This window comes from Pongo abelii, chromosome 8 (genome assembly GCF_028885655.2).
Source record: "Pongo abelii isolate AG06213 chromosome 8, NHGRI_mPonAbe1-v2.0_pri, whole genome shotgun sequence".
Taxonomy (NCBI): Eukaryota; Metazoa; Chordata; class Mammalia; order Primates; family Hominidae; genus Pongo; species Pongo abelii.
Window position 1 is genome coordinate 99,642,746 of NC_071993.2, and position 13,124 is coordinate 99,655,869.

The 13,124-nt window shown below is 36.0% G+C and overlaps 1 protein-coding gene across 7 annotated transcripts in view; it reads left to right on the top strand.

The window, feature by feature from the left end:
- EXOC6 (exocyst complex component 6) overlaps positions 1–13,124 on the top strand; it is a 207,717-nt gene that overhangs the window by 16,858 nt on the left and 177,735 nt on the right. Inside the window, exon 1 of one of the 7 annotated variants that reach the window (XM_054522649.2) lies at positions 8,105–8,301. The exons of 5 other annotated variants lie outside the window; for them this stretch is intronic. In XM_054522649.2, coding sequence (XP_054378624.2) covers positions 8,264–8,301 — 38 coding nt within the window. In that variant the 5' untranslated portion in view covers positions 8,105–8,263. Of the gene's footprint in view, positions 1–8,104; positions 8,302–13,124 lie in introns of those variants that run through there. One more of the 7 variants, XM_063727666.1, reaches the window with a different exon arrangement.

Genomic DNA, 13,124 nt, shown 5'->3' on the forward strand with positions numbered 1-13,124 from the left:
TTGAAAAATATTGATAGTTATAATCCACATAAACAAAATCTTTTTGGAGTTCTCAATCAGTTTTAAGAGAACAAAAATTTTGATAACTACTACTTTAGGATGAAACTACAGATGACCCTCGAACAACACAGGATTTAGGGGCACTGACCCCTCATGCAGTCAAAAATATGAGTATCAGCTGGGCGCGGTGGCTTAACGCCTGTAATTCCAGCACTTTGGGAGGCCAAGGCGGGTGAATCACTTGAGGCCAGGAGTTCGAGACCAGCCTGGCCACTGTGGTGAAACCCCGTCTCTACTAAAAAAATACAAAAATTAGCCAGGCGTGGTGGTGTGTGCCTGTAATCCCAGCTACTTAGGAGGCTGAGGTGGGAGGATAGCTTTAACCTCATGAGGTGGAGGTTGCAGTGAGCCACTGCACTCCAGCCTGGGCGACAGAGGGAGATGCCTCCCGGGCTCAGGCGATCTCTTGCCTCAGCCTCCTGAATAGCTGGGATTACAGGCATATGCCACCACACCCAACTAATTTTTGTATTTTTTTTTTTTTTTTAGTAGAGACAGAGTTTCGCCATGTTGGCCGGGCTGGTCTCGAACTTCTGGCCTCAAGTGATCTGCCTGCCTCGGCCTTCCAAAGTGCTGGACTGGCCGAGTATCACTTTTGACTCCCAAAACTTAACTACTAATGGCCTACTGTTGACTGGAAGCCTTACTGATAACCTAACAATCAAAACATGTTTTCTATGTTACGTTTATTATCTACTGTATTCTTACAATAAAGTAAGCGAGAGAAAAGAAAATGTTGTTATTAAGAAAATCATAAGGAAGAGAAACTATATTAATATCCACTAAGTGGAAGTGGGTCATCATGAAAGTCTTCATCCTCATCATTTTCATGTTGAGTAGGCTGAGGAGGAGACGGGAGGAGTTGGTCTTGCTGTCTTAGGGGTGGCAAAGGCAGAAGAAAATTGTGTATAAGTGAATCTGCATAGTTCAAACCTGTGTTGTTCAAGGGTTAAGTGTACTCAATTTTCTTGAAAAATAAAAGCACCTACACAATTGTATTGTATTTCTCTCTTACTATTTTTCCTAGTATTATCTTAACTGCTGGTAATGATTTTAAATTTTTAATCCAAGTAACTAATTTATATTTCACATGAAAACACTGGGATTAAACATTGAGAACTGTTGTACACAAGAACTTTATCACACTTGGAAAACTCATGAGCACACGTAATATAAACTCCTATAGCCACAAACATTCCTTTTATACCTTCTTAAAGTGGCAAAACTGAACACTTTCATTAACATGTCCCAAAACCATAGCCTTTATATAGCATATAAGGAAACAAATATATAAACTTAATTGTGCTTAGTAATCAGTCTTCTTGGGTTCTGTTGTACTAAAAATTAGATATCCAATTATTATTTATTAATTAACTTAATATCAAGGTTTTGTTACCTAAAAATGTTGGAAGTTATTTTCGTACATGTTTAAATTAAAAGTTTATCAGAATAATTCATTTGAGCACGAGTTTACCTTTTCATCATCTTAAATATTATGTAGGGTAATGTTAGCTTATGTGATCAGTAAACCTGTAGGTGTTTAGGAAAAAAAATCTTAGCAGAATAAAATGATTAATCAGAGACAAGAAATAGCTACTTTTAAAAACTGAAATTATCAAGGTTTGCCAAAATTGTATCTTATTTAGATGACCTTGGGTTTTAAAAATGTTTTTGAGTTAGTTTCCATAAGAATTTTTCTTAAGTCGAACACATTTAACATATTAGAAGTTCAATTTCCTTGTTTTGGGGGAATTTTACAAATATTCTATTTATATAAGTACTTATTTGTATCAATAAGCCAGTCAGAACAGAGTTTCTTTAATTCAAGAGACTTTATAGTTTAAATTATTAATAGAGATAAATTGTTTCACATACATAATGAAGAGATGAAAGCCTTTCTGAATTACAGATGCAGAGCTTTGTAACTTTGTTTCTGTAACTTCACTCACAGGTCAAGAGATATAAGAGTCACAGAGATAGAAAAACTCATTGGTCCAGATGTCAAAGACCTGTTCTTGGTGGACATGAAATTCTTAACTGGATTTGAGCTCAGAATAAACAAATATGTTAAAAAGACTAACAAACCAAAGTCTCTTTTATCATCCGTCTATAAGGATCACCAAGTAAATGATCATAAAATTGAATTCTCAATCATTGCTGCCATTTAGGGGTGATAACTTACTGGCCATATAGTAACTAGAAACCACACCAGAGCATATAATTTGTAGAGGATGGGAGAAGTGGGGATGACGCAGAGAAACAGGCAGCAAAGTTAAGTATATATTGCTGCTTGGGTTTTACTTCTGGGAGCCAAGAAAAGATAATACCCAAGCTTGAGTAGCCCATGAGGTGCAATTATCTGGTGAAGCAGTTTTCTTGGCTCTGTCAGGTGAATGCACTGGGCATTTTGGTGAAACTTCCAAAACTATTAAAAGATAATTTTCAAAAAGTTAAAATCATGACCCTCACACAAATGTAAAATGAATATGTGCCAAAGATTGTATTTAACTTACTAAGAGGGAATCAGTATGATGTTACAACTGTTTCAAAGGCAATGGCAAAAAACAATATAGGATTTGGGAATGCTGAAGTGGATATATAAATGGATACACAACTGGTCAGTATCCACAGGGCAGTAATCAATTGTATTCCACTTACAAAAATATATCTGCATTTTTGTGGACAAGAGTCATTTGCATTAGTATCAGCTTTCTACAATTTATAAAGTTGTAAAATAGCCAAAAGACAGTGAAAGGCACAGATAACCCCAAAGAGTATGCTAGATAGGCCATTCAGTAATCTTTTTTGTCCATTTCAGTTTTTTAAAATTGCCATTAGAAACATTTTTTTCATTTGTCTTTTTACTGTAGTTATCCTTTGTTTTTTTGTTTGTTTTTTGCTGTGCAAAAGTTTTTTATTTTTATGAAATAAAATTTATCAGTCTTCCCCTTTTTAGCTTGTGAATTTTGAGTCATAGGAAAGTTTTCCAGACTGCAGAGTTATAGGGGAGTCCACCCATGTTTTCTTTTGGTACTTGTATGGTGTTTTTTAATGTTGCATCTGATTCTGTTTGCATTTTCCTGGGGTGTGGCATGAGGAATGGCTCTAGTTTTATCTTTTTTCACGTGGCAACCCAGCTATCCTAATACCTCTTATTAAAATGTAGGTCTTTTTCATGTTGATTTGAGATGGTGCTATTATCATGTACTGAATTTTTATATGCAGTGGTACTATATGTGGGTTTCTTGGTTCTGTTCATTGTCTGTATGTCTATTCACGTGCTATGCAGCACTTTTAATTTTGGAAGCTTTGTTGTTTTAATATCTGGTAGGGCTACCCGCATCTCATCGCTTATCTTTTTCAGGGATTTCCTGGTGACTCTTCCTTATTTCTCTACACGAACTTAATAAATTTCTCTAGTTCTAGAACACTCAAAGTATTTGATTGGGATTGAGCTATAATTATAAATTAATTAGGGAGAACAGGCATGTTGATGATATTGAGTCTTCCTAGCCAAGAACATGTTATGTCTTTCAAGAGAGTTAAACTTTTCCATAAATAAATTTTAGAATTCCTTAAGATTATGTGTAGGTGTTTTTTCTCATTATTTTAATTGGGCCCTCCCTCCCTTCCTCCCTCCCTTCCTCCCTCCGTTCCTTCCTCCCTTCCTCCCTCCCTTCCTCCCTCCCTTCCTCCCTCCCTTCTTTCCTCCCTTCTTTCCTCCCTTCCTCCCTCTTTTTTTTTTTTTTTTTTTTTGAGACAGGTTCTTGCTAGAGACCAGGCTGGAGGCCAGTGGCACGATCATGACTCACCTTGTAGCCTCAACCTCCTGGGTTCAAGCGATTCTCCCACCTCAGCCTCCCGAGTACCTGGGACTAAAACCTTTAGTATTTTCTCATTAGGATAGCTCTGGCTTTTGTGCTGAGGGATTTATATTTTATCATGTTAAGGAAACATTCATCAATACCCACTTTATTTAGTGTTTTTAACAAGAAAGTTTGTTGAATTTTGTCAGATGTTTTTCAGCATCTATGAAGATGATCATACGATTCTTTTTTGCTCCATCAATATGATTGAAATTAGTGCTTGGCTAATTTTAAAAATTTTTTGTAGAGATGAGGTCTTACCCTGTTGCCCAGCTGGTGTCAAACTCCTGGGCTTAAGTAATCCTCCCTCCTTTGCCTCCCAAAGTGCTGGGATTACAGGCATGAGCCACCATGGCAGGCCCTTAGTTTTAAAAAAAAAAAAAGAGACAGGGTCGCACTCTGTTGCCCAGGCTGGAGTGCAGTGGCATGATCACCGCTAGCTGTAACCTCAAATTCCTGGGCTTAAGGGATCCTCTCATTTCAGCCTCCTGAGTAGCTGGGACTATAGGCACATGCCACCATACCTGGCTAATTTTTATTTTTCCTTGTAGAGGCAGGGTCTCACTATGTTGCTCAGGCTGGTCTCAAACTCCTGACCTCAAGTGATACTCCTTACTTGGCCTCCCAAAGTATTGGGATTGTAGGTGTGAGCCACTGTGCCTAGACAGGGGCCTTACATTGTCATTTAATTGGTTTTTGCTCATATATAAATGAATGCTGGTGATCTTTGTATGCTAATTTTTAAACTGTTTATTAAGTTTTCTTATTGTTTATAAATTTTCACCATTGATTCTGTTGGGTTTTTCAGTTATGTAATCATACAGTCTGTATTTAGAAATAATTTTACTTCCTTTTCACTTCTTAAACCTTAGATTGCTTTCTCTAGTCTGACTTAACAATCCAATAATTGCAATACAGTGGTTGAGACAGGGGGCATCTTTTTTTCCTGACTTTAGCGGGGGAAACCTTTAGTATTTCTTCATTAGGATAGCTCTGGCTTGTGGGCTTTTTTTTTTTCTTTTTTTTTTGAGATAGAGTCTCACTCTGTTGTCTAGGTTGGAGTGCAGTGGTGTGATCTCGGCTCACTGCAACCTCCGCCTCCTGGGTTCAAGTGTTTCTCCTGCCTTGGCCTCCTAAGTAGCTGGGATTAAAGGTGCCCACCACCATGCCTGGCTAATTTTTGTATTTTTTTAGTAGAGACAGGGTTTCACCATGTTGGCCAGGTTGGTCTTGAACTCCTGACCTCAGTTGATCCGCCCACCTCAGCTTCCCAAAGTGCTGGGTTTATAGGCATGAGCCACCATGTGTCGCCTAGCTCTGGCTTTTGAACTGAGGTATTTATATTTTATCATGTTAAGGAACTATTCACCAATACTGCTTTTATTAGCAAGAAAGGCTGTTGAATTTTGTCAGATGTTTCTTCTGCATCTATGGAGATGGTCATAGGATTTTTTCTTATTTGCTCCATCAGTATGATTGAATTTATTAATGGATTTCCTATTATTGAAATAGTCCTGCTTCTTAGAATAAACCCCATTTGGTCATGACAATTTGCTCTTTCAATGTGTTTTTGAATTCTGTTGGCTAGTATGCTTTTAAAGATTTTTTGCTTTGATATTTATAAGTGAGATTACTTTGTAGTTTGCACTTTGGTGCACTTTGCACATTGGTGCAGACTTTTTCAGATCTTTGGATCAATGTTACACTCATTAAACAAAATTGGAAGTTTTTCTGTTTCTGGCGTTATATAATTGGTTTTATCTTTTTTTTTTTTTTTTTTTTTTTTTTTGAGATGGAGTCTCGCTCTGTCGCCAGGCTGGAGTGCAGTGATGCGATCTTGGCTCACTGCAACCTCTGACTATCTGATTCAAAGGTTTCTCCTGCCTCAGCCTCCTGAGTAGCTGGGATTACAGGCATGCGCCACCACGCATAGCTAATTTTTGTATTTTTAGTAGAGATGGGGTTTCACCATGTTGGCCAGAATGGTCTCGATCTGCTGACCTCGTGATCCACCCACCTCGGCCTCCCAAAGTGCTAGGATTACAGGTGTGAGCTACCATGCCCAGCTGATGTTATCTATTTTTAAAAGTTTCTCAGAATTACCCCTGTGAAAATCAATGGATCTGGTGCTTTTGGTAGAGGAGTCTTTTAACTCTTTTCTCTGTTTCTTCTGTGATAATTGGTCTGTTTTAGACTTTCTCTCTTGAGGGTCAATAAATTGTGTTCTTTTGAAAAATTATCATTTCTTCAAGTTTATCAAATTTCTTTGAGTAGACTTGTGCAATCTTACTAAAAATAAGATTTCGGCCCGGCATGGTGACTCATGCCTATAATCCCAGCACTTTGAGTGGCTGAGGTGGGAGGATCGCTTGAGTCCAGGAGTTTGAGACCAGCCTGGGCAACATAGGGAGATCCAGTATCTACAACAAATAAAAACCAGATTAGCTGGACACTTGTGGTCTTAGCTCATTGGGAGGCTGAGGTGGGAGGTTGGGGCTGGAGTGAGCTATGATTGTATTCCTGCACTCCTGCCTGGGCGAGACAGAACAAGCCCCTGTCTCAAAAAAAAAAAAAAAAAAAAAAAAATCATAGGCCAGTTGCAGTGGCTCATGCCTGTAATCCCAGCACTTTGGGAGGCTGAGGCTGGAGGATCACTGGAGTCCAGGAGATCGAGACCAGCCTGGCCAACATGATGAAACCCTGTCTCTACTAAAAATACAAAAATTAGCTGGGCGTGGTGGCGCATGCCTGTAATCCCAGCTACTCAGGAGCCTGAGGCAGGAGAATCGCTTTGAACCAGGGAGTCAGAGGTTGCAGTGAGCTGAGATTGTGCCACTGTACTCCAGCCTGGGTGACAGAGTGAGATTCCGTTTAAAAAAAAAAAATAAATAATAATAATTTCTTCTCTTTCGATGGTTATATCCCACTTGTCAGTCCTAATTTTAGTATTTTTTGTATTTAAATTTAAATTTTGTTTATTTGTAATTTCAGTCGTTGTTTTCCCCTTTTGTTTGGTTAACTAGTGGTTTGCCTGTTTTGTTGATTTTTTTAAGAAACCTGTTTAGTAGTTCCATACATTTTCTGTTTTCTAACTCATTCCTTTCTGCTTTTATTTTTAATGATTCTTTCCATTTCTTTTATTCTTTTCCTAGCTTTTTGCATTTTGTACATAATTCATTTATTGATGTTATTATTTAATGCTGTTCTTCTTCGCTGATGATTGCTCTAGGTGTATTCTACATGTTCTGATATATCTTCCTTATTGCTCTTTTAAAGCAATTCTGCTGTATTTATTTCCCCTTTGGTCCAAAAGTTTTTTTATATTGTGTGTTTTTTATAACTTTCCAAGTATGGAGAGTCTTTTTTATTTGTTAAATTTTGCTACTGATTTCTAGTTTTATTACATTATAGTTAGATCAATCTGTTTTTATTCTATTCTTTCAAATTAATTGAGGTTTTATTAGTGGCTTAATATATGGTTAGTTTTCATGAGTATTCTATGTACTCTTCAAAGTGTATGGTTTTTTATTAGGCCTCACAGTTTTATACACATACATGCCTTATTAATTAAGTTCATTATATCTTCTAAAGCCTCATGTTATTTTTCACCTGATCATTCTTGGATTGAGAGAGATATGTTAAAGTCCCCTTTTATTAACTTGTTTCTCTTTCTTCTTGCATCTCCTGTAGTTTCTGTTCGATGAGATTGGTTTTGAATTTTTGGGTATATAAATATTAATGTTACATCTTTATTTTGAAAAATAAAGATATTTGTAGACTTTATAGTCTTTAGCATTGTAAATCATAAGTGAATTATAAATGTACAAATAATAAGTGTAAAGCTCAATTAATTTTCTGTTTTGTTTTCTATGATTGAGTAGTAGTATTTTTGTTTTGCTGTGAAGTCAGCCCTTCAGTGAATTTCTTCTTAACTGTAGATTAAGATTCCTGTAAAAGACTTGGGTTGAGTATATAGTTCATCTCTTAAGCTATTACGCAAAGTGCACATTAGATCTGCTGTAGTCAGTCTGATATTTTCGTTTAATTTTCTGAAGTTTTCTGGGAAAGCAATCTATATTTGCATTCATTAATCTACTTAATTGTTTAAACTTTGAATTAAAATTTATTTTCACAATTCATTTTATCCTAGAGGACAAATACAATTAAATATAGTGGGTGTTTTCATCTCTCATTTTTTGCATTTTACCAAATGCCCAAAAGTCAACAGGAAGAGATACCTCTTTGGTCAGGAATGTAAAAACAGGAAGGAGGAAGTCTATTGCAAATCTGTGCTGGCTGATTATGAATTCAGGTTTCACCATGGAGGATGTTCATTAATGATCATCAGTGTGCTGTGCTGTTATTCAGAATTACAGTGAGTATTAATGTCAGTAATACAGAATGTCAACACTAGTTATAGGAAGCAATGTTAACTAACACACGACACTAGACTTTTTCCTGTGCATGGAAACAGGATACTATTTGTGAGAACAAGTCAAGTAAAATTCAACATCAGAAATATACAGAAAACCGTTCTTCATTTTTGTGCTTTTGCTTGCTCTTGATGCTTTGAAGGGTCATATAATCCTTTAAGATATGAATGTATCTTTTAAGAAACATATTAAGGTATATCAATTCTGTCATTAAAAATTCTTTGACAGAATGTCTTCAAATAAGAGGAAGCATCTGGGCATTATTTTATAAAGCATTTTACGAGCACATATAGCAAACTAGATGAAATATTTCATGGAAAAACACATAGAACGTGAGTTTTATGTAAACAAGAAATATTTTTCAGTATTCTGTGGTGAAAGAAATTGGATTCTGGGCCAGGCGCGGTGGCTCATGCCTGTAATACCAGCACTTTGGGAGGCTGAGGTGGGCAGATCACTTGAGGTCAGGAGTTTGAGACCAGCCTGGCCAACATGGTGAAACCCCATTTCTACTAAAATATAAAAAAAAATTAGCCAGGTGTGTTGGTACATGCTTGTAATCCCAGCTACTTGGGAGGCTGAGGCAGGAGAATTGCTTGAACCGGGGAGGCAGAGGTTGCAGTGAGCTGGGATCGCACCATTGCACTTCAGCCTGGGTGACAGAGCAAGACCATGTCACAGAAAAAAAAAAAAAAAGAAAAAAGGAGAAAAGAAATTTGGATTCTATGTATATACATCTTTTTCCTCTTTAGTTGCTAGAAACTCTCAGTTATTCTGTAGCTACAGGCTATAGCATTGGTTTGAATACCAAGCAGCAGTATTTTAGGGTACTTACCTTAACTTCAGTTTTTTACTTAGCGGTACAATATTGTTGGTGTTTTGAAAAAACTAAAAGTTGTAAAATTTATATGGCATATCATCATCATCATCATCATCATCATCATCATCATCATCATCATCATGAGCCTGGTGACCTCTTTGACATGCTATTTTCATGAGGAGTCTAGTAACGTAAACCATGTCTTGACCCTTATTTCTGGATTATTATGTGGTAGGGCTTCCCAGCATTCTTTATGTTGTGACACAAACAGAAAATTAGATTGAGAGCTGAGATGATCAATATTGTGGTATTCCTATAACTTATTCATTTGGGAAGATATGCTCTAACGTACTAGTCAGATGAAGGTGTCTGTAAACCTTTTTTAATTGTAAGAAATGTGTGTGTGTGTGCGCCCCCACACATGCACACCCATGTGAGCATCTTTGTCCAGGATTTTAAAAAAATTTGTAGTTGTGGGTAATCAAACCAACTTGAGTTAGCTTAAGAAAAAATGAAAAAATAAATGGTGAAGGTTACTGAGGTATTTTATAAAAATCTTAGGGCAGCCAAACTTTTTGAAAGACTGGAACAAAGAAGTGGACAACCATCTTTCTTTCTATTTCTCCTTGATGACTTTGTCTTCATCCTTTTGTGAAGTCTGACTTTCTCTGCTTCTCTCTGTACTTGGTGGAGGATGACCACCTATAGCTTTTATATGTTAGTCAGGCACATACCTGACTATCTGAATTCCAGTTAATTTAAAATTCCTGAGAGTGTATCAGATTGTACACCCCTGTTGCAGTGTATTTTGATTGAAAGAGGCTATGCAGCTTGTCCAGCCTTGTCAACGGGTTGAGCAGTTCTCGGAGAGAAGGTAGGTATTATAGCTGTGTTTGTGCACTTTCCTAGGGAGAACTATAACTTTGATTATAATTAGAGAGGAGAGTCATGCTGTCCTCAGGCACAGCCTAAATAAAGATTAAGAATCACTGTATGGGAATTACAGTGAAATTCCCAGTAACAACAGATATCTTTCATATCAGTTAAACTGTTTGAATTATGCACAATGCCATGTTCTTTCTTGTCTGTCTTTACCCGTGATTGAATACCCTCCTCCTCCTTTCTCTGCCAATTCAAATATTACCTATTATTGAATTCTCCTATTTCCTCCATGAAATTTTTGCATCTTAGAATACTGCATTCTACATGGATACACACACACGTATATTTTATATGTCTGGATTCTTATAGCATGGACTTTTAAAATGCTACACAGCATTATTTTGTTGTTTGTAAGTATGTCTTTGTGTATGAATAAGTATGTTTTGAATATAGCCCTAATTAGATTGCCCCTGAGACCTGTGATTTCATACCTGAGACCTGTGATTTCATACATATCTCATGAGTTCCTACTGTGTTACATAACAGAATGCCATGAGTACAACAGACTTAGTAAATCATTTTGGACTGAATTAATGAAAAACACAAACTTTCTTTATAGAAAAACTTAAAAAATATAGAAGAATAGAGAGCAGAAAAAAATCACTTTTATTCCCACTAAAGGATAATCATTGTTGACATTAATTTGAGTTTTTTCTATGTAAAGTGGACATGTAGTAAATATTGAATATTTATTGAGCAAAGTTATGTTATTCAACATATTAAATGATGATTACTATTAAATAGTTTTTAAGTGAAGCAGTAACTACAATGTATAGAAATTTTCATCCCTTTTTTATCAAAATAAAAATACAATTTTTTTGATTATAAAAATAGTAAATATTCATTAAAAAAATTTCAGAACAAATGTGTACATATAAAAATCACTTAAAACCCTTATAACCAAAAGTACTCTATATTTGGTGTGTGTATTTCTGAGTTTGTCCTGTGAGTATATCTGTATTTGTGTGTTCATCTTTTTGAATTTAGTATTGACAATGCCTATTATAATGTTATAAGCTCTCTGTAAGGTAATTCTTTATGGTTGATTAATATTTTAAAGTACATATATCTTAGCTTATTTAATTATTTCCTTATGTTGCACATTTAAGTGGTTCTCATTTTGTGTGAAATTTTATGAAAAATAATATTAAATCTAAAATAATTTCTTAGTCAATATCTTCATTCCTGGAGATAAAAGTAATCATGTAGGTAATTATAATAGCTAACATCTATTGAACATTGCCAATGTTTTAAACACTTAAATGCGTTATTTAATCTTAACAAGAAGCAAATAAGGTACCATTGTTATACCCATTTGCAGCTGAGGAAATTGAGGTAGGGATAGATAGATTAGGTCATTTGCCCCCTGCACTCAGTAATTGGTAGAGCTAGATGTGGATGCAGGCCATTTGACTCCAGAACCTACACTTTTAATCACCGTGCTTTGCCTTTTAACCTGGAGTATCAGATAATGAAAGCTGCAGTGTCAAAACATTATTACATTTTAACCTAAAAAAAAGAGAGGGTTTAAAGAATGTGATCAGAATTGCACTCAGGAAGGGAGGGTCCTGTATGTCCAACCTGTGCTAGGGCAGAGGAGGCTCAGATCTTGAAAAGAACTTACAGTAAAGTGATGTAGGTTCCTTCTTCCTCTGCAGTTCCCAGACAGGCATCCAGTAGCTTAAGTGAGAACAATCTCCAGTTCATTTTCCTTAGGAGATAGGGGCTGTAAGAAAAATCACTGACACTTTTACCCTATGCATGCCCATTTTCATTTCTCAGTGATGGAAAAAAACAAAACAATGCAATCCTTTCCTACCTTCCCTTTTCATTCATATCCTCATTCATTCATTCCGGAGGTAAAAAAGAACTTAAACCAAGTTTGCTTTTAGGGCTCTCTTACTAGAGGGGATGGTTCTTTTTAGTTTAATAGAGCAAGGCTAATAGAATCTGAGTAATGATTTTTTGTTTTTTGTTTTTGTCATCCCTGAATGGGAAGGCGGGAAACTTACCCTTTGTGGTTTGTAAGGGAGTGTATGTATTGATGTTTTGGTATTGCCCACTTCATTGTGCAGGAGCTTAATTTCAAGAGAATTAATTACTACAGGCATTGCCATAATAATCAGAAAGATACTGTGGAAATCAGCAATGAATGTATTACTGACATTGAACATAAATAATATCAGCTACTGAATGACGATTTGTGCAGTCATCTCCTTTTACCTTTTCTGTAATATCCTTCAACATTACTTATGAGTCTAAGATTTGGATTGTCTACCTGGCTCTGGCCTTTTAGAAGCCACATGGTGTTGAATAAATCCCTTAACTTCTTTGAGCCTCATTTTCCTCATCTGTGAGATAGATATAAAACCAGTTGTCCTTTATACTTCTCCAGGTTCTTGATACCAAATGCAGTGATGTATGCAAAATTGCTTTGTGGATTGCAAAGCACTAATACAGATGGAAAAAGATGATTTTTATTTTTTGTTTTGTTATTTATATTCTGCTTTTGAGTGGGAATTGCCCTTTTCAACTTCTTGTTTTCTTTCTGATTCTTCTGCAAAGCTGAGAAATGACCAATAGAAGTGGACTGTGTGGTCAGGGTCAGTGATGGGAGTTGGGATCAGCCTTATATCACTAACTGTGTTTTTGTTTTCCTCCATACTACTTCTGGATATACTTATATGGCAAAATTCTTTGTCTTTTGAAAAACATTTAACAAATTAAATATATATATTACTTATTTAGTTTTAAAAAATATATTTTTGTCATTATAAAAAGGATTTGTCTTCAGGTAAAAATACTACAAACCTCATGTTGCATAGATAATGCAGATAGTTCCAGTTATCTGGTCAGTGGGCAAAAAGCAAGCACTTAAGGTCTTCAGCTCCAACCTTTTGTTCCATTTCCTATTGCTGGAATTTTCTATTCATTTCTTCTTGTTGGATAATTAAACTGGATGATGGTAGACATGGTAAACTGGCATTTATTCATCCTTGCCCT